At 33.4% G+C, this 25813-nt stretch overlaps 2 protein-coding genes across 7 annotated transcripts in view; one reads left to right on the forward strand and one right to left on the reverse strand.

The window, feature by feature from the left end:
- Positions 1-11111: 11111 nt before the first annotated feature.
- Positions 11112-12137, forward strand: LOC108733625 (survival of motor neuron-related-splicing factor 30). Of its 3 annotated transcripts, none has more exons than XM_018464866.2 (2): positions 11112-11196; positions 11266-12137. In XM_018464866.2, exon 2 carries the CDS (start codon positions 11281-11283, stop codon positions 12022-12024), a length of 744 nt encoding a protein of 247 aa, XP_018320368.1. In that variant the 5' UTR covers positions 11112-11196; positions 11266-11280; the 3' UTR covers positions 12025-12137. The 3 variants fall into 3 exon arrangements, with proteins under 3 accessions (XP_018320368.1, XP_018320369.1, XP_018320370.1); XM_018464867.1 differs by having other exon boundaries at positions 11140-11640; positions 11702-11830; XM_018464868.2 differs by having other exon boundaries at positions 11141-11640; positions 11711-11830.
- A 1357-nt stretch (positions 12138-13494) lies between these two features.
- The window catches only part of LOC108733634 (stress-activated protein kinase JNK), a 289264-nt gene continuing 276945 nt past the window's right edge, over positions 13495-25813 (reverse strand). For all 4 annotated transcript variants that reach the window (XM_018464880.2, XM_025973444.1, XM_025973445.1 and 1 more), the window contains 5 exons: positions 23836-24033; positions 17946-18210; positions 17128-17411; positions 16659-16855; positions 13495-16443 (listed from right to left, as the gene is read on the reverse strand). In XM_018464880.2, the coding sequence (XP_018320382.1) occupies positions 16664-16855; positions 17128-17411; positions 17946-18210; positions 23836-24033 (939 nt within the window). In that variant the 3' untranslated portion in view covers positions 13495-16443; positions 16659-16663. The remainder of the gene's footprint in view (positions 16444-16658; positions 16856-17127; positions 17412-17945; positions 18211-23835; positions 24034-25813) is intronic.

Here is a 25813-nt window from a genome sequence, read left to right on the forward strand (position 1 = left end):
CTTATTTTTTTGACAAATTTTAGTATTTATGTTACCCTTCTGATGGAAGGGGCAACAACCAGAATTGTGTGTACTAACACACACACACAAACAAATTATGCCTGGTCCTAAGAAATTCAATAGAACTACAAACTAGGTATTTATAATATTGAATAGTGATTGAAAATTCCAAATGACTAATAGGTAGGTATACAGGAATGAGAGGTACAAAAGAGGTAATAAAACTATTTACAATGGGGGTAAGAAATATATACAGATTATGGGGTTTTTCTTAGGACCAACTTACGACTAATAGCCTATAATAATGTAATGCCTACTGCTTGATCAAATAAATGTTATGATTATAAGTTTAAAATATTTACAAATATCGGCAATAGTCTTTTGCGCCGAAACATGACCAATAGATACTTTTCTGCCAAGTATTGGATTTTAGCTTAATTAAACGTTTATATGTACATATTCTTAGCATTAACACTTAAAACTTGGCCGACTTTTAGTCTTTGGTCCAGTATTGTTAAACCCATACATGACTGCCCAATATTGAATCAAACAAGCGAAACGTTAATAAACCCAGCCTTGGCACTTCGGACCAGTATTGGCAGGCCACTGCTTGGTTGCCCCAGTATTGGACTAAACTTGACGAAATGTTATTTTACCTAGCCTTGGTATTTGAAGATTGAACAAACTTTGGACCAATACTGTCAAACTCATACTGGCTGCCCAGTATTGGACCAAACTTGGCAAAACGTTGATAAACCTAACCTTGGTACTTGACAATTAATATAACTTTGAACCAGCATTGGCAGACTAATGCTTGGCTGCCCCAGTATTGGTCCAAACTTGAAATGTTATTGTACCTAGCCTCGTTATTTGAATATTGACCAAACTTTGGACCAGTAACGACAAGCCAATGCTGCCCGGTATTAGACCAAACTTGGCCGAACATTGGGCCAATATTGACAATGCAATTTTTCCGACTACTGGTCCAGGCTTGGGCCTGTCGTCAAGACTACCATTTTCCTACATGGGTACTGAAGATAAAAGCTTTAAGTTTAAGAACTTTGGCACTCCTATAGCGCTTTTAATTTGTGAAGAATGATGATGATCGCCTTAAAAGTACTTACGTACGCAATAAAACTCAAAACCTGTGAATGCATATACCTTTCTTTTGAAGAATGTTTTGCTTCAAATAAGCATCTTTCTACATCAAATAAACAGTAATAAACTAAGCTCGAATAGAGATGCAATAATGCAATTCTGAAGTAAAAAAAGTTAAGAATTCTGTCAATAAATGTGATTTCCTTTATATTCATGATACAAATATATTCCGTATCTTTAGTGAAACTTTTTTAATAGTTGATTTATGACCGCCTAGGGAAATAACAGCCACTTTACGGCAGATCAGTTATTTTACTGTATAAGTTCAGCAATTACCGTTAAATTGAAGGTGGGAAACTTGTATTTTGATCTACTTTAATACAACATAATACCTAACACCAGAGTAAGTCTATGAAAAGTAAAGGTAAAGATATAAGATAATTCAAACTATAAGAAAAATGACTTCATCATCATCATCATAAGGTCATCAGTCCTAAGACTGGTTGGACACGTACCTCCACTCTTTCCTATCCTGAGCTAAACTTCGCATTTCCCTAAAACTAGAACAGCCCACATCCTTAACTATTTGCGAACGAGTAATCTAATCTAGGTCTACCTCTACCCCTCCTAACTCCTGTTTCTGCCTCTAATATGTCTCTGACTAGACCTTCATGCCTAAGAAGGTGTCCTACCAACCTATCTCGCCTATTTTTTATTGACTTCCATAGAGTCCTCTGTTCTCCTATTCTTTCCATTCTTTCCAATACCTCCTCATTTCTAACCTTTTCTACCCACGATATCCTCATCATCCGCCTATAACACCACATTTCGAAGGCTTCTAACCTTGTCTTTTCCGCCGCGCCCACTGTCCATGTTTCGCACCCGTACAATGCCGTGCTCCAAACAACACATTTTCCGCTCTCTTTTGGCCGTTTAACTGCACCGAATAAGTAAGTTTAAGTGCTTCAAAGAGGACAGAAAATAGGCCAGGCAGTCACATCCACACTTCAAACATAAATTAATTCAACTAATTCTGCACCAAACGAGTCAGATGAATGGTGTCATGACTATAAATTTTGGTACACTTATGGAAAGTTTTTCCCCTGAATGGGGGGGGGGCACCTTTATTTCCATTTTGTCGAACTATAGATACTAGCTGCACTTGTACTAAAAAATTGCAATAATAAAAAAACAGTCGATGACATTGCTCCCTTAACCAAGGGTATTACGTTTAGGTATTTGATTTTGACCCCTGGCGGACTTGAAATAATACTGAACTGTAGCAGCTTCTATGCGTAGTATCCAACATACAACTTGTTTTTTAGTTTCCTTACGGACACGTAAATCATTCTTCAATCATTATTTTATTCACTCTTGAAATCTTAGCATTGATTTTATATCAAAAGCTGATAATGAGAAATTGAACAAACCCCGAGTATGCACCACATCGTCTAGGTATCACCATATTCACATCCTTGGCCAGGAACAGAATCAAACCTACCAAAAAGTAGAAAATTACACCATTCCTGTACTGTGTGATAGAATCAAATAAATAAATATAAAACAAGATAAAATAAATTAATTAAAATAGTAAATCCTCTAATCTAATCTTACTTGACCTAACAGCAGTCGAAAGCTACATCCTCTTTTTTCATTAGAGAAGCTCTAAACAAGTATTTTCATTCTTGAACAACATGAAGAACTGAGAGTTTAAAAGATGTCCTAAATTCAACCGATTGACGAGTTCTTCTGAAGTTAATGAAGGATTGTCGTGGATAAGTCGCAACTTTCCAGAAAGGATGTCGACTTACGTTGACATTTATTTAGATACAGCGTTAATCGTGTATTACGGAATCAATCCATCAATCATCAATCGACTCAACTAAACAACAAAGTTGGTTTGAGAATTGATCTAACCTCAAATTTTTATTTAAAGAAAGTATAAATAGTATTATGTTTTCCTTGGTGGAACTTAAAGATATCTTGTCATGGTTTAAGTTTTGTTTTATAAGAAACAAATTCAGGGAAAGACGTGTTTATGATTTGATAGGTGCAGTGGTATAAAATTTTATTGCGATTGGTACGTCAAAAGTTTTAAAAGAAAGATGTGTATCTGTACATACTAGAGACAAAATTACTGAAGTGATGTAGAAGAACGAAAGGGAGGAGATAACAACTTCAGAATCTTAAGTCAATCAAAATTTATAGTCATGACACCATTCACCTGACTCATTTGGTGCAGAATTAGTTGAATGAATTAATGTTCGAAGTGTGGATGTGACTGCCTGGCCTATTTTCTGTCCTCTTTGAAGCACTTAAACTTACTTATTCAATCCAGTTAAACGGCCGAAAGAGAGCGGAAAATCTAAGATTCTTAATTTTTAATTAAAGTCTGATATAGGAACGAGACTTGCAAGCCTGTAGTGGGGGTCGTTAAAACACTCAAGCTGACTGCTTTGGTATAAAATTGCTCAAATGATCCATAAGAACGAACTACAGAAAGCAAGAATCTACAGTCCCCCTTCTCAGATTCACGCTTTCATCATTTAATGCGATCTTGATCCGGAATTGCAAAATAATGTTAATTGCAAAAATAGTTCCACTTAACGTTTTAAGTTTAAAAAATTAAGACACTCAAGCTGACACATACAGTAGTATAGAATATGATAATTAATACCCCACAAAAATCAAATAAAGAAAGGGAGGATCTAAAACTCTCAATTTTATCTCCATGCTCGTGCCTACCTGGTCTGTGACTCAGATGCCTTCTTCAATGCAGAATTATTTAAATAACGTTAGGAAAGAGACCAACAATCTAGTAATAATATGAATTAATTGAAGGGACCAGTAAGACCCACGATCGAATAAAAATTTTAAGTTTTAATTAAAGTCTAGTCTATGAACGTGACAACGCCTGCACTTTGGAGCCGTTACGGCAGTCAAGCTAGCTCGTTCGTTATAGAATTGGTTAAATTTATGACACACAAGAACCAAATAAAAAGGTAATGATCTAATGTTCTCAATTTTTAATCAAGTCTATGGTCGAAATTACCTAGCACGTGGCTTTAAAATACTTACACCTGTTGTCTTCGGTATAGGTACAGTTATTCGAATGACGCTATAACAAAAACCTACAATCGAATAAGAATTTTAAGTTTTAATTAATATATATCCTTGTCGAACTCCTTTACTAATACTTACTTCTCTACGTTGTTGCTCAAGTTCTATAACTGCCTGTTGCTCTTTATACAAACTATGTTTCACTCTTCGGTCACTGTATCCCTAAATTTTTAAATATATTTAACCTCTTCTTCTATTTAACATTGTCGATAGTTACGAATTTCTGTTTCCTTGTTCTCTGCTGTTATTCGTAAAGCTAGAATGACCTCCTGCGTTCCTCTATTTCTTCTAAACTCAAAACATCTTCCCCTAGTAGTTCTTCTGCCCTTTTTCCCATCCTTCCCTGTATGATTCTAGTTAAGAAATTTTTTATATATCGTGACTATCACTTTCCCTTTATAATTCTACGTACTCTGGCCTCTTGTGGTACATGTTTTAGGATTTTTGCCTGTATCTCATCTATACATGATGCTTTATTCGTTATTTTTTTTTAATGCTACATCAAACTCTTCTCTCATTATGGAATAACCTAGCTTACCTATCTCTACACTATCTTAAATTCTAATATTCTCTTAATATTCTTTCCACCCATCCGCCTTTTCCTAATTTTCTATCAAAATGACCCCTGCCTCATTTCTTATATTATCACTACTGTACCCTACATATCTAAAATTCCTTTTTATTATATTATAAGCCTCATCCGTTTTAACTACTTCAAACTTGTCTTCTACTTCTTTATACATCATATGAATCCATGCTCCTTTGCTGCCCTACACTTCCTAATTATTTCCCACTTTATAGCCTTATATCTTTTTTATCCTTCTTCGTCTGGCATATTTTTTGTGTTTCCGCCTTTTTTCTGTTAATTATACAATCCCTTTTGTTATCCAGGGTTTCTTACTTTCGTTTTGTTTAAGACCTAATATAACTGTTGACTTTAATGCAGTTCCATTCTGCGTCTAGGTCCCTGTTATTCGTGTCTCCCGCTTCCTTTAGTGATTCGCCTGTCCTTGTACCTAGCCTTGTACGTTTCGTTACATTTTAGCTTTTATAAGTCAAGACGTCTCCTACCTTCCCTCTTTTTCAGAATTTTCAATTTATCGTTGGTCTTCATAACTACTACGTTATGATCGCTATCTATATCTGCTCCTGGATAACTTCTACAGTCCTTCACTTGATTTTAAAATCTTTGCCTAACAAGTATGTAATCTAACTGATATCTTCCTAAATCAGCCAGCAGCTTCCACAGGATTAAATTAAGTATTCGCGACGGTGAAATTATATTTATCGCAAAATTATATCAGCCTATCTCCCCTATCATTTCTATTACCTAATTCAAAAGAACCTGCTATTGCAACGTCTTTACCTTCACCTATTACTGCGTTGAAGTCTCCTACAGCTATTAGGTTTACCTGTTTTGTTTATATTCATTCGGTTTCCTGAATGTTATCTTTCGACCCATACATGTCATATTGTTAAAGCATATTTAATAACAAAACACACTTATACTTATGATTAATGTTTAAAACATTGTGCAATGTTAATGATGTTGTTGAAAATTATTGATTTTTATGACACCAACATCTAATATTGATGTATAGTTAGATCAAACAATTCACCTCTGCTTTAATCTTCAAATTCGTTTATTTAATTTTAACTACTTATAATTTCAAAATTGCATCTATTCTAAAGGCTTGTCCATTGTTTAACATTACAATGCTATTAGGATGCACAGATTTCAATTCGTTTGTTTAAAAGAAATTTTTATTCACGTTTATAAACTGTCATTCTTTGTGTTCAAAAATTTCCTTCGATTTTTCATGAAACTGACACAATGATTTTTTCGATTTCGTTTTTATGTTTATACAAAGACTAGATTAATTTTGTGTAATCTGTTGGCTATTCTTTGAGCGGTTATTTCGGTGATTTTACTAATTTTTTAAAAAGAATTATCAATAGAATTAACATGAACTACACACATCATCTGTGAAATGAATTAAATTGTGCATGTTTAACATTTGACTTATTGAATATACGGTATGCTACGTACAATAATAGAGAATATTGCCACATTTCTTTATATGAAACATTTTAAACGTCAAAACGCCACAATAAAGTAAAACAAACAAAAAACGCAAATGCGTAGCTATCCAACTTGACCTGTTTTTTGTTGAGGTTCGATTAAAACAATATATCTTTTCTCAACGGGTGTACTGCTGTACCACATATATAAATACCTGATCGAAGGACCACCGTATAAATAAGACACGGAACTGTAAAATGTATATGTACATTTATTTACACTTTTACATAAGTAACAACTGATTATGAGAATTGTTCTCAGCTGAGTCTACCTTAGACTCTGGAAACTCAAAGTGGAGTTTTTAGTTGAAATGTTTTAGAACGAATCGAATCTTCGACTTCGACTTCGACTACGACTACTTATTTTTTTGACAAATTTTAGTATTTATGTTACCCTTCTGATGGAAGGGGCAACAACCAGAATTGTGTGTACTAACACACACACACAAACAAATTATGCCTGGTCCTAAGAAATTCAATAGAACTACAAACTAGGTATTTATAATATTGAATAGTGATTGAAAATTCCAAATGACTAATAGGTAGGTATACAGGAATGAGAGGTACAAAAGAGGTAATAAAACTATTTACAATGGGGGTAAGAAATATATACAGATTATGGGGTTTTTCTTAGGACCAACTTACGACTAATAGCCTATAATAATGTAATGCCTACTGCTTGATCAAATAAATGTTATGATTATAAGTTTAAAATATTTACAAATATCGGCAATAGTCTTTTGCGCCGAAACATGCCGGCCGCGTTGAAAGCGTTGCTTTCAAAACCTTTTATCCATTAACACTAAGATTGTCACTAAAAGGTAGGGCACATAATTTAGTGACTGATCGCTTTAATATAGCACCGTTGGATGTTCTAATAGACACTACTCGTACGACGTTATCGTCACCAGGGTGCAATTTGGTCACACGACCTATACGCCACTGACACGGGGGGGTATTGTCCTCACGCACTAACACCACGGTTCCAATCTTCAGGACGTTGATAATGTTTTTCTTCCATTTGGTCCGAACCTGCATTTCGCTTACATACTCCTTGCTCCAGCGTTTCCAAAAGTGTTGGAGTATCCGTTGAATGTGTTGAAATTTACTGAGGCGGTTTTCGGGAACCTCCAACAAATTCTCGTCCGGAAGCGCTGTTAGTTTCCTTCCGATTAAGAAGTGAGAAGGAGTAAGGGGTTCGAGATCATTGGGATCACACGATAAAGGAGTTAAGGGACGGGAATTGAGAACTGATTCGATTTGTGTTAAGAGAGTATAAAACTCTTCGAAATCGAAATGAGTATTTTTTGTTACTCGCTTTAAATGACCCTTTATGGACTTCACTCCAGCTTCCCATAATCCTCCAAAGTGAGGTGAAGTGGGTGGAGTGAAATGCCAACTGATTCCATTATCATTAGCAAAATCGATAATCTTACTTTGATTGTTTTTACTTTGAAGCATGTGTTTTAATTCAATCAGATCATTATGAGCACCTCTGAAATATGTTCCGTTATCAGAATAAATATTAGAGGGCCTTCCCCTCCTTGAAATAAAGCGCCTTAGCATAGATAAAAATGCGTCTGATGTTAGACTGGTTGTGAGGTCTAAATGTACCGCCTTTGTAGAAAAACAAACAAAAATGCATATGTACGCCTTTATGAGTTGGGCGCCGCGACCTTTTTTAGATTTTATAAAAATTGGACCTGCGTAATCGACGCCGCAATTAAAAAATGGTGGTGACGGGATAATTCTTTCTTTAGGAAGATTTCCCATGATATGTGCGATTGACTTTGGCTTCGCGCGGAAACAAGTTACGCAGTCGTGTGTAATTTTACGTGCCAGATTTCTTCCAGAGAGTGGCCAATATTTATCGCGAATGGACGAAAGTAATTGATTTGGTCCACAATGAAGCAACCGAATATGTTCGAAATTAAATATTAATTTTGTAAGAAAATGGGAGGAGTGTAAAATAATCGGATGCTTTTTATCAAACGAGTATTCAGCCCTTTCAATCCGACCTCCTACACGTAAAATACCATCAGTATCTAAGAATGGGTTCAATGAAAGTAAGGAGTTTTTTGTATCTAATCGTTTGCCTTGTTTTAGCTTATGTATTTCGCTTGCGTAATTAGCTCTCTGAGACATTTTTAATAACAATATGAGTGATTTTTTCATTTCATTTTGTGAAACCGGACCCATTAATCTTTGATTATATGGTAACTTTAAATTGTTAACGAAGCGAAGACAATATGCAACAACACGCTGTAATTTTACTAATGATGAAAATTTAGATAGACATTCTAAATTGCTCGTTTCTACGGAAAGAGTAGTGACTAACCTTTCTTCTAAATTTGTATTTTTGAAATTACTACAGGGTGTTGGCCATCGCTCTTCAACCTCTGATAACCAATGAGGTCCGTGCCACCATAATAGGGTGTCGTTTAATGAAGACGCTTCTATTCCGCGTGAAACTAAATCCGCGGGATTTTCATCTGTCCTAATATGCCTCCAATTGTGAATGTGAGTTAAAGTTTGAATTTCTGAAACTCGGTTGCAAACAAAGGTCTTCCATTTACTTGGGGCTGCGTTTATCCAACTTAACACGATTGTTGAATCGCACCAAAATATGCATTTATTAAATGACATTTTTAACGCTTGTACTGTTTTTTGGTATAATTGAGCTAACAATACTGCTCCACATAATTCTAGCCTCGGAAGTGTAATCGTTTTTAATGGTGCTACACGCGACTTAGAGCATAATAACGAAACCTGATATTGTCCAGCATCGTTCATGCTTCTTGCATAAATGCAGGCGCCGTATGCCTTTTCCGAGGCGTCGCAGAATCCATGTAACTCCACTAATTTAGCATTTTTACATATAATATGTCTAGGAATAGCTAGTGTTTTTAATGAAAATAATTTATTTCGACATTCTATCCATTCGCTATGCAATTCGAACGGTAAAGATTCGTCCCACGATACTTTACATTGCCACAATTTCTGCATCAGTAATTTAGACTTTATAATTATAGGGGCTAATAAACCTAACGGGTCATAAATCTGACATATCGTGGATAATATTGTCCTTTTAGTTATTTGACTGTGTGTTGTAAGATTGCATAGTGAATATTGAAAATTATCTGTTTGAGAATTCCAAACTATCCCTAACGTTTTGGATTCTTGTTCTTTAGAAAAGTTAATTATATTTTGATCTAAATTATTGTCTATGTTAAGTTTATTCAATACAATTGCATCATTGGATGCCCATTNCGCTATCCTCTGCTTTATATCCCTACTACTCCTTCCATCCTCACTTATCTGACTTCCTAGGTATCTAAAATCAGCCACTTCTTCTAATTTTTCGTCTCCTATCTTTATATTCGCTCTTTCCCTACTTTTTCTTCCCTGGCATATCAGTATTTTAGTTTTACAAAAAAATGACTTGATCATGCAATTAAAATGTATTGTGAATTACCTATTCACAATTTTCTCAAACCAAACTGCACAGTCTAGATAAAACTTTGATATACGTTTCTTTATTCCTGCTAATTCTGAAATTGTGAAAAACATTCACAGATTCCGAAGTATAATTTATTTTCGACTGTGCAATATCTATAAGTAATACCTAGCTTGATATTTGCAAAATTTATTAGGTTTAAATTAATAACTTGTTTAATAGAATCGTTTAAATGTTTTAAAAATGACTTAATATTGGTTGATGACGATTAACGTTTCTGACAATCATCAACCGACATTCGGAACGTAATGTGAAGGATTGGACGTAGACCGTCCACGACATCATTTGCAACGTTGTGGGATTATCCTACGACACAGGCCAGCGGATTTTATTAAAAGAATGACATAACTGAAAGAACAGTGAACTGATTTAGACTTTCTTTCCGAGGACAACATAGTTGATAAAAGTTGGGTTTATGTATGCCAATAAAGCCTATCTACCTATATCTCGACCAAGAAATGCCCGTCAAGTCAAGAGCAATATGAAGTCCTTATTGATCTGTCTATTTGATATTCTCCACCAAGATTCTGCTCCTTGTAACATTTTCCTCTTTTCAAAAATGAAAATCAAATTGAAATTTTAGATTTAACACGATAGAGGAGATTGTAGTTAAATCGCAAACGCTACTGAACCCATTTCCGGAAAGCAATCCTGTCGTGTCAGAAGTGCTGGAATAGTTGAATGCAATCTCAAGAGGACTACTTAATCCACAATTTTGTGTATCTCGACATTTCGGAAGTGTTTGGCTATCACCTGATATATAAAAATAATGATGGTTTATTTTCCGAATAAAATAAAATCTGTAGCTTTTAAAAGGTTGAAGATGTTTATAAAGTTTGAAATAATAGCGATAACAGTCATGTCACATTGGAAAACATTCCTTACACATTATTAAATAATTTAGTATCGAGTAATTATAAAAATTAGTTAGTAATTGCACTATTGCTAATATTGTTAATAATAGGTTTTACAGCCAATTTAAGGAAAATTGAGTAAAATGCGTGAAAACATTTTTATTTTGAGTTTGTCCATGCTCCATAACCGATCTGTGCCCTCTATCAGTGTTGATGCGAAATAAGTGCAGCACTTTTCTACTGATTTAAAAAAACGTTTTGACTAATCAAGAAACTTGATATTTAGTACATTAAATGATAATTTAACTAAAAAGGTTTACTTCGTTAATTAAGAATAGAATAAAATCTGCCATAAAATTATTTTAGGCGATTTTCTCTGAATTACATTTACGTCAGTGATACATTTGACACTAGCTTATACATAGTAATATTTCATTTCTAACCATTGGTAGTGGAGTAAAACAAAGAAATAATTGATTTATGGGGCTGTTAAGTACATGATTATGACAAGGACGATAAACATGTGTAAGTTGTAAACGGCTGAAAATTATAAATATTTACCTAGTTTAACAAATTTGCGAGTTACATTTTTAGTAATATCTGTGTAATATGGGTGACGAACTACAAAATTATAAACTACAGTTGCAACAGGTTGAAGCTGCATTGTTAAGTGATCCAAACAATAAGGAATTGCAGAAACTGAAAGTTGATTTAGAAGAAGTAATAGATTTAACCTTAGACTTAAAAAATAAAGCTGAAGAAGCAGCAAAGCAGCCTGAATACCATGAAGTAACCAATAATTTATATGAAGATGATGAAGTTACACGCTCTTTGTTAGCAGTAGAACAATTCGTAGCTAAGAACAAAAACAAGAAGATCTGGAGAATAGGTGATCTGTGTATGGCAAAATGGAGCGATAATGGTCAATATTATGAGGCTCGCATAGATTCAATTAATCCTGATGGACAGGTAAATGTAACATTTGAAGCTTATAAAAATCGTGGTGTTACAACTTTATCAGAATTAAAAGAATTCACAGGCCAAAAACGGCAGTTAACGGAAGCTGAAAAGCTAAAGCGCGCGAAGATGAACAACAAAGAATACCTTAAGAAAAAGAAGGCTAAGAAGATGCAACGTTTTAAAGAATTAGAAGAAGAGCGTGAAGTTGAGAAGAATAAATGGCTGGCATTCACAAATAAGGCAAGTAAAAGTAAAAAAGTTGGTATAAAAAATAAAAGTATTTTTGCTTCTCCTGACTCTGTTAATGGGCGAGTGGGTATAGGAACCTGCGGAATTAGTGGCCGTCCTATGACTGAGTTTACAACTGCTGTAAAAGTTAACCGAGGATCATAAATATAAGTAAACTGTCTTGATTTTACATAAAACTAAGTGTGTCTAGTAATAGAGCAACAAACATGTACATAATTCATTAATTCATTTTGAATAAAAAACAATTTCATTTTGTGAATTTTTATTATTATGAACATTTGTGTTTATCATTATTTACACTTAAATTAGGATATATTTTATTCAAATGGTTCTATAACTCAGAAATAGTATGTTGAAAGAAATTTATGATAACATTGTTAAGTGCCTTAAAAGCCAAACATAATCAATTTTTGCCTAACTTTACGCTTGAGAAAAACATGGATTTCATTGAATAATTTCCCTTTACATAAATGGGATTTATGTAACTCCTTTTGCTCAAAAACTTTAAAATAGTAATAAGCGAATTTCCAGTTTGATATTGACAAATTATTTTGTTTCATTTAAATATTGTCAATTTTTGTTTAAAATATATATACAAAAAATTATAAGTGTTGTCAGTACAGAGCAAAGTAGTATTACGTAAATGAAAGTTAGTGTCAGCAATTTCTTATGCTGAAGTGTACGATGTGTTGTATACCTATTTACAAACAATTCCTTTAAATTTTAACCATTGTTTACTATACATCTATTGAAAAACCATAATGGCCGCCATCATTGATAATGCGACAACAATTGAAAAAAACGATGGCCGACAACTGCAACAATTACGAAAGAATGATGGCCGACAACTGCAACAATTAGAAAAGAATGATGGCCGACAACTACAACAATTAGAAAAGAATGATGGCCGACAACTGCAACAATTAGAAAAGAATGATGGCCGACACTACGTCATAGTGGAGCAATACAAAATGGCCGGGGATAGGGGCAAGCACTAGTAGTATTGTATATAATTAAAAACTGAAAGGTTAATGTTTACTTGTTTATTTACAAAGCAAAGAAAATACAAGCGTTTCTCACTACAAATTCTAAATACATAAAGCAAGTCGATGGAATAAAGGAGACTTTACAAAACGTGATTTCCTACAAACGTTCAACTTGTCATAAAAATTACTCCAACGACTCACCCAATTCAATATATTGAAGTCCTACCTGATAATAGTGGAACGAATTGTTTTCTCACAACATGAAAATCTAATATTTATTTATTTACAATCGGAATTGGCAATACAATAATATAACTAACACGTAAAAAAATTGCACGAAATCTATTTGCGATTAAAATAAATAAAATGCAAATCTTATGTACTGTATAATATAAATTAATAAATTATAAAAAAACACGAACGATATAACGTTAAATAAAAAAGAAAACAGTAAAACGCAATTTTGATATATAGCAGTTGACTAAAATTACGATCACAAATTTAGCAATATTTCCTAACTATCATAATTATTAAAATACTCAATTTTCTAAAGTACAGCCTATTGTTTGCAAAAGATGTGTTTTGTTTAAGGCAAAAATATTTACTCTTCTCCATGGAAATNTTAAAACGAAATGTAATAATTGCATCTTATTCTTTCAAAAAAAAAAATATATATATATATACCAATTTTTGTTAATCTGTAGAAAAGAAGTTCAATATTGACGATGAATATAGACAAAAATTGTTTTTTAACAACCACAAATGTTACATAAAATTTCTTTTTCTGGTGAAAAACAAACATAATATCATTCATTGGTAATTTCAATTTGAACATCCAAAACGTCTCCTTTAAAAATTAATACAGCTGTAAAGAAATTGCAAGGCTATTGCCAGGTAACTATGACGTATTTTCTTCAGACTAAATCGAGTTTCAAATGGGTAGAGGGGTAGAGATGACTGTCGAAAATTCAGTGTCGATATTTTTTTCCTCAAAAACTGTTTCTTATTGAGATCTTATATGGAGTCCAATTATTATTCGCAGCAGGATAACTTAGAGCAAAATTATAGAACTCAATTTAACCTACGAAAAATTTACCGTACATACTAACCAACAATAGCCTTTACGAACTTTACAGTTTACGTGGATAACTAAATCAGTTACATACAAAATATACAATCAATTTCCATAGAGAAAAAGCTTTAAGTTGAATCAAATCTGTACACAATGTTTAGTACTATTTGCCTTTTTTCTCTCATACTCGCTACATTTTTGGATGGAGTTTTACCGTTACAAATTACAGGTATGTCGTTTACAATTTAGATTACTAATTACTGTTATTATGATAGTACTTTTTTTTTTATCTAATCCTAATCTAATGAATAATTTTACGTACACTGAAAATAAGAAGTACACAATATCCTGCTACAATCCTTAAAGCAAACAAATATTGCTGTTTTATTTGGTTTCACTTTTTAAAGTTTTCCCTTTTTATTTACTAATATATTGCAACGAAAATGGGTTGATGTGCACGGTAAACATAACAACAAAAAGAGTTGGCAAAACTAAAAAAGAAATATAAACAGAAAATTGTGAACATTATATATAAGTAGGACATTGCAGCAACTAATCAAATGTACCAAAACAATATTACAAAGTTTACATAGGAACTTTTTCATTTTCTGTTTATTACAAAAACAAATAAGTATACATACATTAATTTTTAAGTAATAAAAAAGATTTAATTTTAACAGCACAGATGTATAAATAGAGCACGCAATCGAGCTGAAAGGGTGAAGAAATGAACGAGGCTCTTTCTTTTTGCGCATGCTCATTGCGTTGTACAACCATAGGCATAATACAATAAAGCAGGCAAGTCTACCGACCATGTTTTTCCCCAACAGAAAGAAACAGAAAAATATGCATTTTCTATATTTCTTTATTTTGAGCATGCACGGTTGATAGCTGTATAGATCAATCCCAAGTGTTAGTATAAAGCTTTCAATGTACATGCACATTAAACAAACATCACTTTTTCATCTCTTTCCTTGGACATGTTTTTCCTACTGTATTATATTATCTCTATGAGTGCAACTTGCATAAATGATTGCCATAGAAATTAAACAGAAATGACCTCATTCATTAGTTTTCGTAAAAATCTTTTAACGACTCTACTTACACATTAATATGTACCTCACGTGCTCTATATTCAAAACACATTTATCCCTGCTATAATAGTTGGTAAGATTGCCACGAACAACACGATTATTGTTTCCTAGTTTTATCAGTCTTTCAAATGCTTTGTATTGTTAAAAATAGCAGTGCGAACGCGCATAGTTTTTCAGTTTTGCCAACTTATTTTTCATATTAATATCACTAATGTATAAAATGCACACCTGTTGACTTCTACAGTGTTAAAAACTATTGCTTCTTAGTATTTATTGTTCTTGTTTCTAATCAACGCACATATTAGGAAAAAACGAGGTGTCTAATACCAACGGTTTGAAAGTTATAAAATAATATTTTCAGTGTTATAATAATAATATATTTTTTGATTTAGGAGTGAAACTTTCATGTTTTATTTGTATCATACCTCATAATAAACACTTCTATTTTGAAATTCTCCAACGAAAGAACCAAAATAGTGTTTCCTAGTATGTAATAAACACTAAGAAAAAAAAAAGAACATAAAAATTAAAATTTCCAGTACCGAAATTTGGTCCTGGGATTGTCTCGGGACTTACACCAAAAAAATGTGATCCCGGGATTTTATAAATACCATAACTATTAAAATTTAAATAAAAATACTCGATCTTCAAAAGACTCTTATCTTGTTATTGATTTGAAATAAATTTTCTGTACTGAAACATTATTTTGATTTCGGAATCATTCTTGATTTTGGGATTTGAAAACCATTATGAGCGCTTTAATCAGACAACCACCAGCTGCTAATTTTTAACACTGTATTTGTTTACTATTTTGAGTATCGTAAACTTGTAAAAACACAACCTGTGCAAAATGAAAATAGGACAAAACTCATACCGATGATTTAACTATTACATATTATATAATAATAATTATAATAATGGTGATAATAAATTACTAGACGCCACACACAATTTCTCCGTTAAACGATTTATGGGAACCTGGGATCCTAAATTTTCGAAGAGGATCTTTTGCAGTCACAGTTGACGATTACATACACGTTCGTTCTTTTTCTTCTCCATATTTATGCGCTACAAAAATTTTTCTTAACTTTTCTTATCGACCGATATCAAGTGTTCTAAACCCCTCGGTCCGTTCTATCACATACACCGAAAGGAGAGATGATGATGTACAGAGTACATACATACGTACATAATAATATATTATTTATATACGCGCGCGTCGTGTTCGTAAAAAATAACCCGTATCTATAAAATAATGTTTGCTTCGCTAAAATATTATGTATGTATTTTAACAACACAATAATATCGTCGTCGTGTTGCCGCTAAACATAGGAAATAACTAAAATGGCTCTGGTACAACTTCAACGGTTGTCGACTAGGTTTAATGAAGTGAAAGTATTGTTGTTAAATCCTGAAAAGTAAACATTAAAGTAAGTAAAAATAACATTTATTATCTGCAAGAAATTAAACGTTAACCGTAGGTTGGGTTAGGCTTTAGCACGAGTTAGATCCTTTTCCAATACATTACCTATGATAAAAAGTACGAATTTAATTGCAGGTTTCCGTCATGAAAGACTCAAATACTAAAGTGCAGTCAAGACAAATGTACCTAAATTTAACATTTACCTGCTCTACCGTAATGATTCTGTACCATTGGGCTCAGTAGAATTAGATGCAGGACTAGCTTGCGAACTTGACGACGGTCTCCCATTGTTTCCGTGGGAGTTTTCGTATTCCATCACTTCCTGGTAGATCAGTTCCTTCCACTGATCAACGGTGTGCTCCCGCTCATCGACGCTATGGTCGTAAGGACCTGGTGCCGGCTTTAAAATAAAATTAAAAACTGGGTGGTAATGGTTACGGTATTAATCAGGTAATCAATTACATATATATATCCAATAATTCTGAAAATTATTATTACATTGTTTGTTTTGAACGAACATGATCTCTTAGTTCGATATTTATTGGTACAGAACATTCCGCATCTACCATTCATAGGAACAAAAAAGACAATTTCGAAATAAAAAAAAAAATAAATTAACTTTGTACTTATAGAAAAAAAATAATAAGATTTCGAAATTTTTATGAGACTTACGGCGTTCACTTCTGCCTCGTCGTACCATACGTTGATGTATGGATGTATGAGAGCATCATCCACAGATATTCGATTTTGTGGATCGATAACGAGCATTTTGGAGAGTAGGTCTCTTGCCTGGCTTGCTTTTAGTCGATTGTGTTCACTACTATCCGAAGGAAACAGTAAATCGGGAAAGAGCTTCTCGAATGGAAAACCCGCATATTTTGGCCTGTTTTCGACATAATTTCTAACAGTCGGTTGTAATTTCGCCATAAATTGCGGGGAAGGAGTACCTAATTGTTCTAAAATATTTAAAAAGTAAAATAATTTAGTTAGTTTTTAATTTAGATAATTTATATTATATTCTACAATCCTTTCGTAAGGCGCCATGTTTCTCATTTTTGGAATGAATCATTACGGCTTTCAAAACACTAATAACTTATAAATCATTACGAGATTAGAATACTGTTTACAAATACTTAAGGATGTGGGATGTTCTAGTTTTAAGGAAATGCGATGATTAGCTATGAATAGGAAAGAGTGGAAGTTCCAACCAGTCTTAGGACTGACGACCATATGATGATGATGACGAGATTTGAGTAGTAATACGAAAAAAGCGATTTAAGTGATCGATCAGCAAAAAAGGATTTTAAAATTTGTACAATCAAGGTTTAATTGTTTAACATTGAATAAGAAAGTAGTTGAACATTTTAAGAAGTGTTGCTTTTGTGTTTGTTGATTACAGAGTTATTACAAGCAGTAAAAGACTCATCGATTCAATTCTAATCAAATAAGAAACATAGGACGCATCATTTATTCAATTTTTGTGTAATTACCTATAATTTTATTCCACTGGTCTATATGGTCGCTTCCAGGGAAAAGAACCCCACCTCTTATCATCTCACCCATAATACAACCCACAGACCAAATATCTACGTTTTCTGTATAGCCCATACCCAAAATAACCTCCGGGGCTCTGTAATATCGAGTTACAACATACGGTGTCATCATGAATGTCGTACCCGCTGTCCGAGCCAGTCCAAAGTCTAAGATTTTAAGCGTGCAGTCTGACTTTACAACTATATTGCTCGGCTTTAAATCCTGTAAATAAATAATCTTTGTCGATAAAATTAAAACAGGCAAAGAAAAGAAACACCGTCCTTTGGATAATTAATTTAAGGAATGAAAACCTTATATCGGAAAAGTTTCATCAAATGGCCATATGTACTACTTGTGGTTTTATCACGGAAAGTTATTTACTTATAGAAAAATATTTCATCGAATTTTATATCATCTTTTAAAATTTGGATTGAGGGACCAATAAGAAACTATGTAGTTATAATTACATATCGCAATTTTAGGACATTAATATTCGTAAAATGGGTCATCCGCCTTCTCGTAAATTTGTTACCTATTATCATAATAAGCTTCAGTCAAATTTCAAATATCCAATTACTCCATACTAAGTAATAACCAACTAAAGAGAAGATCCTTTGTTTCGGGGTACAAAAATAAGTGTAGAGCTTGCAGGAGGTGATAGGGGCTATAAAACAAAAAATTAAGTAAACGTTTGTATGTCCAAAAGTTCACCGTTTTTAAGAAAAACGTAGTACAGGCAAATGTAATTCTGGCCCTGGAAATAAATGCGACAATGCAACGCCGTATTCAATATCAGCTGATAGATAGAGGATCAGTGTTGTATTTCTTATTGTATTTTGTTGTTCACGTAGTTAGTTGTTAGATTAGATTAGATGTGATTAAGCCAACCCATAAAACTATTATTTAGTCAGTTGAAGTGCAGTTTAATAAACTCTAATTCAGCAATACATAAATCATTAGAGTAGTTCAGTATATCATTGCAGAACAGTTGTTGTTGTAATAATGTAATGTTCGTGGGTTTAACAAGTTAACTTTTAAGAAGAAAACTATTTATTTACACTAATTATTAAATTATTACTAAACTTAGGTAATTATTCTATTTATTTACACTTCTGTTACTATTCACTGTTCTATTTATTTCACTTCTATCACTGTCAGTTTATTTCTTGATTCACTTCTGCAACGGTCAATTTATTTCTACTACTCTTCGGCTATCGTCTCTTCCTTTAAATACTCTTTTGGTCCCTTTCGGGAACTTTCTCAAGCCGCCCGGAAAAGTCTCGTTTTCTTTGAACTGTTTGATTGCTTTCCCGGAACACAGGTACGAAACACACGTTTACAGATACGGCGCACATGAAGAAAAGCGCCCGCGGCTAGTCGGCGAATCGATAAGCCGCTCACACACACGTATGCCCGATCGCACACAATCACGCTCGTGGTCGCTAGAATAATGTGACATACTACTTATTTACGGGTTTGAACCATATCCCCGTTGTAGAGGACGAAATCCTAGATTTCACCGAAGACAACCCTAATATAGGACACGCCAAACAGCAGGGAACGTTGGCTCCTCTCATGTCCCAATGTGTCTCAAAAGAACAATGGCTTCATTCTTATCATCTTATCATTTGCGAGTGCAAGCCTTGCTTGAAGCTAATTTTCAGCTGCGAGTAGATTTGTGTCAGTGGCTTCGAAAGAAAAGTACCTCAGACAAATGTTGCTTCATGCGGGACGGAATTTTGAATTTTCATAGTAATCACTATCGGTGTAGCGCAAATCCGCATGTCGTACATCCTTGCAAATGTTAATGACGTTATGTTATTTCACATGATGATACGCCCCTATACATTGCGAGACCAGTTTCTTGGCAGCATTTTCCTGAACGGTGGATTGCATTCTTTGTATGGGATTGTATGAAACAGTAAGTGTACTAAACCGCAATATACAACCCTAATGAACTATATGTCTGGGTTATAACTGCTGCAAATGAAATACGCCAAATGCTGGACGTTTTTTGGCGACTCATAATTAATTTCGGTAAACGTCTCGAAGTCTATCTTCTGGCTTGGGATTCTAATATCGAAATTTTGTAGTGCACGTATGTGTATACATAGTTAATGTTTAGTGGTGTTGTACCTTGAACCCACCACTCCACGATATGTAAGCAATAAGTCACAAAAAAAAGTAACGTGCCTCGCAATACTTTGATGGTGTTGTGGAAATTTGCCTTAATAAAATTAGGATTATTTTGATGATACCCATTTGCCCACCAATGGTTACGTAATCTACATTTTTTCTTTCTTTTGTATTCTTAATACATATTGAGGTGTAATTTACATAGCGGTGCATACTATCAGCGATGAACAAATGTACTTATTTAATTCATTTTTATCGTAATGACTTTCATTCCAAATTGATGCAACTGTCATTTTTGTTAAACAGTTTTACAAACTAATAAGCAACATATCGTTAACTGTTTAACGACAAAATATTTTAATGAAGTTATCCTAAAATAACCCACGGCGTTTTCCACAAAAAAAGAGTATAGTATAGTACAGTTTGGTATAACTGGAAGAGTGACCAATGACAACATTATACTCATTTATTTGTGGCGAGTAAATAAACTGAAAGAAATACTCGTAAGTCACTCACTACCAGTCTCGCATTGATAACGCCCAAATAAATAGCCCATGCTTTTTGTTTTTTTTATAGACCATTAAACTTAAACAACTCAGGACGTTCAAGGATATAGTGTCAAGTAGAATCAATAAGGTGGAAGGGCAATTCAAATCACCTCAATATTTTGGAATTATGAATATTTTTATCAAACTGTTCTATTTACTACGAGATTTTGTTTTAAGACAAATGAAAATAAATGTTGTACCGTTGGTTAGTCAACTAATCTGAAAAAGATTCAACCATCAACCATTAGGTGCTATTCAAAATTCGTTGTCAAAGTTTGGCTTCCCTCTGATATGTTTATTGGGACGCTCTGTCAATAAGATTATCTTCATGTATCGATTTACGCCGCCGAAAGTGTTTTTTATTAAACCAACCCTCCTGAAAGTTGCACCCTTCTTAAATAAGATACTCATCGCCCCCTAAAAGTTGCTTGACTAGTGAAACTCAAGAAGTGATCGAGAGCAGAAAAAATTACTTGAAGTTTGACCGTGCCTCATAAGAATAAAGCCGTAAAAAAAGTCACCGTAACCAAAAACTGATTTATGTTGTTTCTTTACGTAGACAGAATTTTCTTTTGTCAAGTTGAATTAACTAACACGAAAAAGATGGTAAAAATGGGTACTACAAAATAAAGTTTCTCCCTTCTTTCGAGTGAAACTATTAATTTTCACATTCGATGATCTGTACGTATTGAGCAGCTGATTTACTAAAAAATTAGAAGCTTTCAATTTACATATTCAAACAGTAACTAATAATCTTTCTTAAAGTCGAACACCATATTGTTTTCCTACATCATATAAACAGCTGAATTAAATTTCGTTTCTAGAGATACAGTGTGATCTGATACCAGAGAAAATAGAGAAATTTGCGATTTTGACATTTCCTAAATAAACTTTTGCTAGAATGATTGTTTGTAGCTGTTTATAGGTCAACAGAGTCCTGCATCAACCAGCAGAATAGGAAAATCAAAAAGTTCTTATTGAGAACTTCACTATTTATAACAATATGGGAAATAAAAAGTGATATTAATTCCTGTAACTGAGATTAAAACATTAAGAGACTAGTTGTCATTGTGGTTAGGTGTTTCTTTGGATATCCCGAGTTGAAAAATAGGTCTTATATGAGTCCTGGCAGATAATTTTTGCTACTTTCAAAGTCCTTATTTATACTTAAATTTTTTTCTTTCAATTATAATCCTTTTTTAAGCCTTTAAATTATTTTTCGTGTATTTCATAAGAACTAACATGTATTTAAAATCATGTACTTTTTAAGAACGGGTCCATGAACAATTGAAATGATGATTTATGTCTTGGACAAGTACTTTATAGTAATATAATGAAAATACATTATTATTGTATATAAATGGAATCATCCAGCAGTTAACATAACATATACCTTCTTTTTTTGTATTATATTTCTGGAGGTTTCTTACGTAATTTATACAGCAATTTAGGATTGATTTTTAAAGAAGTATTTATCAGAAAAAAAACTATTGCGCGATGGGCCGTACTAAACTGTATGCTCTTATTTGGTGGGTCGATACTGATTACAGCGATGTAATTGAAATAACAAAATGGTGAATGCAATAACACGCTTACTTTGGGTTGATCATAAAAATAGTAAAAAAGTCAAACGAGAAGCTAAAATATTATTAATAAGTGGTATGTATTTGTAATATTGTTATATTATCATGATATAATTGTTTTAAAAATGATGATATAACCTTAAAAACGTTTTGGTAACGTTTTTTGATTTTCAGATCTGCATAATGTCATTTAAATTTACATTCATAATATTTGTTTATTTTTCTACCGTTATTTTAAATCATAATGTGTTTTTAAAGAAATATAATTAAGTTTATGAAATTATTTTCTATAACAGATAACCAAGATGAGCTTGCAATTAAGTAAGAATATTTCGCTTTAACTGTAAATTTTAAGTTTTCCTCAATAATTATTTTTCTTTTGAGCGCCTTTGAGTAATTACATTTACTTACGAAAACTTATAATTCACAGTTGGATAGAAATTTTTCTACTTTACTGTATCAAAATGTGGACTTTATTTTTTTACTTGCAATTAATGAACAAATTCTCTCCATTTACCCAATTTCATTATTAATACTAAAAAAGTACAAAACCAGGACCCAAAATTTTTTTAATAATCCTAAATAAGTAATGAATTGGCTGAAAACGGAAATATGTAGCATAGTTCAGGACTTATTTAAGCACTTAAAATCTATAGTATATAGTACTTACGAAATACTTTTTAATCTTTTATAAATAATAGTCAGATAATTTCTGATACTTAAATATCAAGACTTAAAAGAACCTTACAAGTACCTATATTTCGACTCATCAATAAACTTTTATCACTAACTGTGGATAATAGAGAATGCGTAACCTCAACTGGTATGTGAGTCAGAAGGCGCAACAAGCTTATCAGAGTTTCAGCCACAGTATTGAACAGTTACTCTTTTACAGTTATTAAAAAACAAAAGAAAATCCAAACCCAAGATTCGGCAAAATCTTATTTCGTATTAGGAAAAAAAGTGTTTCGTTACAATATTCTCCTTTCAGTCACGTAAGAACTACCTATCATATGTTTTGAATTGCTGTAAACAGCGCGGTAAACGCCAAAAATGTAAATAGCGCGTCGTAAACAGTCTCGACAGAAAAAACTCTACCCACTCTATCTGCTGCCTTAAGGCTGACGGTTTAGACAGAATACTGACTACCATGAACTTTTAGTTCTGTTTAGTTACGTGTCTACCACGTAAGGTTAATTACGTCGTGAATTCAGTTCAACAAGTCGATATACATATGGACCGTATAAAACATTTCTGAATTCCATTAAAGGTAGTAATACGCTACAGATGGAGTTAACCACCATGTTTGTAGTAATTCATAAATCCCTATCTTAAGGCACCAGGCAAAGTGAATCTGTATTCTGTCGAAACTGTTTACGATGTAGGTACTGATAAGATCTAATAGGATCAAAATCGCGATCGGCGTCTCGTGGTTTACAGAATACGGATTACCATGAACTTTTTGTATGTATTTTAAGGTTTTCTTGCGTTTTGTGGGACGGAAACAGTAATACAGATACGAATTTTTTATAAACAAATTCATAGACAAATATTACTCCCAAATAATTTTTGTAACATACCCTATGAATTATTCCAGCGGAGTGTAGATGTTTGATACCACATAGCATTTGATAGAGAAGATAACTCATGCGTTCGTGATCCAAGTCCATTTGAATTACTTGACACAAGTTAGCGTCCATCAGTTCCATTACTAAATACACATCTTGGAACTCTTCTAAAGACTTTTGGGGAGTGAATGCATTCAGTAACCCAATAATCTGGAACATAAAAGTAGAATATGTATTCATTTTATATAAAATTAATTGATTTATTCCATTTCAATCGTGATTATGCCAAATTTCTAATTGAAAATAATTGCAAAAGTTTGTAGTCTCAAAAATTCGTGGATACAACTCTTGTATGTTATCATTTAATTTTAGTAATATGTAATATAAATATATATAGAAAATTCACAATAAGAAATTACTGATAAAAGACTAATGAGAATGGAAATTATACTGAGGGATTTATAATTCCTAAACAAGAAAAGTTCAACGGATTCCAGAAGCTTTGTTCGAGAACGTCAATGCAAGCCAGCTGAGTAATAACAATTATTGGATTTTAATTGAAGAATACCAAGTTGTATTCGAAATGGAAAATGTCAGTAAGGAGCGAACCAATGTCGTTGTTCACAAAATAAACACGAGCAACCTATCCGGCAGAGACTAAGAATACTATCACTGGCCAAAAAGGAAGATACCGAGAAATAAGCGATATGCAAAAAGATGGGGTAATAGAACCATCTAACAGCCCTTGGATGTTGTCGGTAGTTTTGGTCAACAAGAAGGATGTGTCAACACGCTAAACAATGTGGCGAAGAAAGGAAGCTACCCCTTGCATCGAATCGACCGTACCTTGGACACACTTGCCGGATGGACAATATTCTCAACGGTAAATCTTGAAAGTCTATTTAGATCCTGAAGTAAAAGAGAATGTGACATTATGCATTGGAACAAAACTGTGGCAATTTAAAGTGATGATCTACGATTTACGCAACGCGCCAGCTACATTCGAACGGCTCATGAAGACGATTTTGAGAGGCCAAAATTGGAATACTTGCTTGCTATAAATCGACGACATCACTGTAATCTGAAAAGACTTTAGCGACTACATGAAAAATTTGAAAGTGATATTCCAAAGGTTTCCAGATGTTAATCTAAAACTAACCCCAAGAAATGCAAGCTGTTTCAAGAATAAGTCAACTAGGGCATGTAGTTTCAAGGACCAGCGTTTCAGTCGACTAGCAGAAGACTGAAGTGTAAGAGTGACCAGTACCTACCGAGGCACATCAATTTCGAAGGTTCCTTGGCCTTTGTACATATTATAGACAATACGTTCCTGGATTTGCCAATACATATTACCAAGGCTCTTACACAATTTACCGAAGGAAGTAGACCTTTTTGTTGGGAACCGGATTGCCAAACTACGTTCAAGAAGTTAAAGCAATTCTTCGCTTCCACACCTGTAGTAAGTTACCCTTTGACAGCTGGGAAATTTCAGTAGAACTCTATCCAAGTCTCAATGGAACTGTGTAACCAGGTGAGAATTGTTAGCAATAGTAAAGAGCGTGGATCATTTCTACAAGTACTTGTATGGAAGAACTGACCATGCTGCTTTAAAATGATTGCTAAATTTGCTAAGGATCAAGTAGCACAATGGATAGAAAAGCTCTAAGAATACGATTTTGATATAGAACCGAAGACATTGCCCAAAAAACTGCAAGCACTTCAGGCATGTCGAGAAGCACGAGAAAGTTAGAAGGATCACGGATGAATAATGACACCCTAATAACATCAAGGGAACAAGACTCGGTCCTGAGAATGCTCCGAGAATGGAAAAATGACGGAAGAACATAGGTGTGACAAGAAGTGATTGCTAAATCTATATACGTGAAATCGTTATGAGTCCAATGGAATTTTATTGTTGAAGAAAACGGCCTGGGTGGTAGAAAACCAAGATTTATTCAATGAAGACATCAACTAAAAATACCGCGAAGTT

This window comes from Agrilus planipennis, unplaced genomic scaffold (assembly GCF_000699045.2).
Source record: "Agrilus planipennis isolate EAB-ADULT unplaced genomic scaffold, Apla_2.0 scaffold67, whole genome shotgun sequence".
In the NCBI taxonomy this organism is placed as follows: Eukaryota; Metazoa; Arthropoda; class Insecta; order Coleoptera; family Buprestidae; genus Agrilus; species Agrilus planipennis.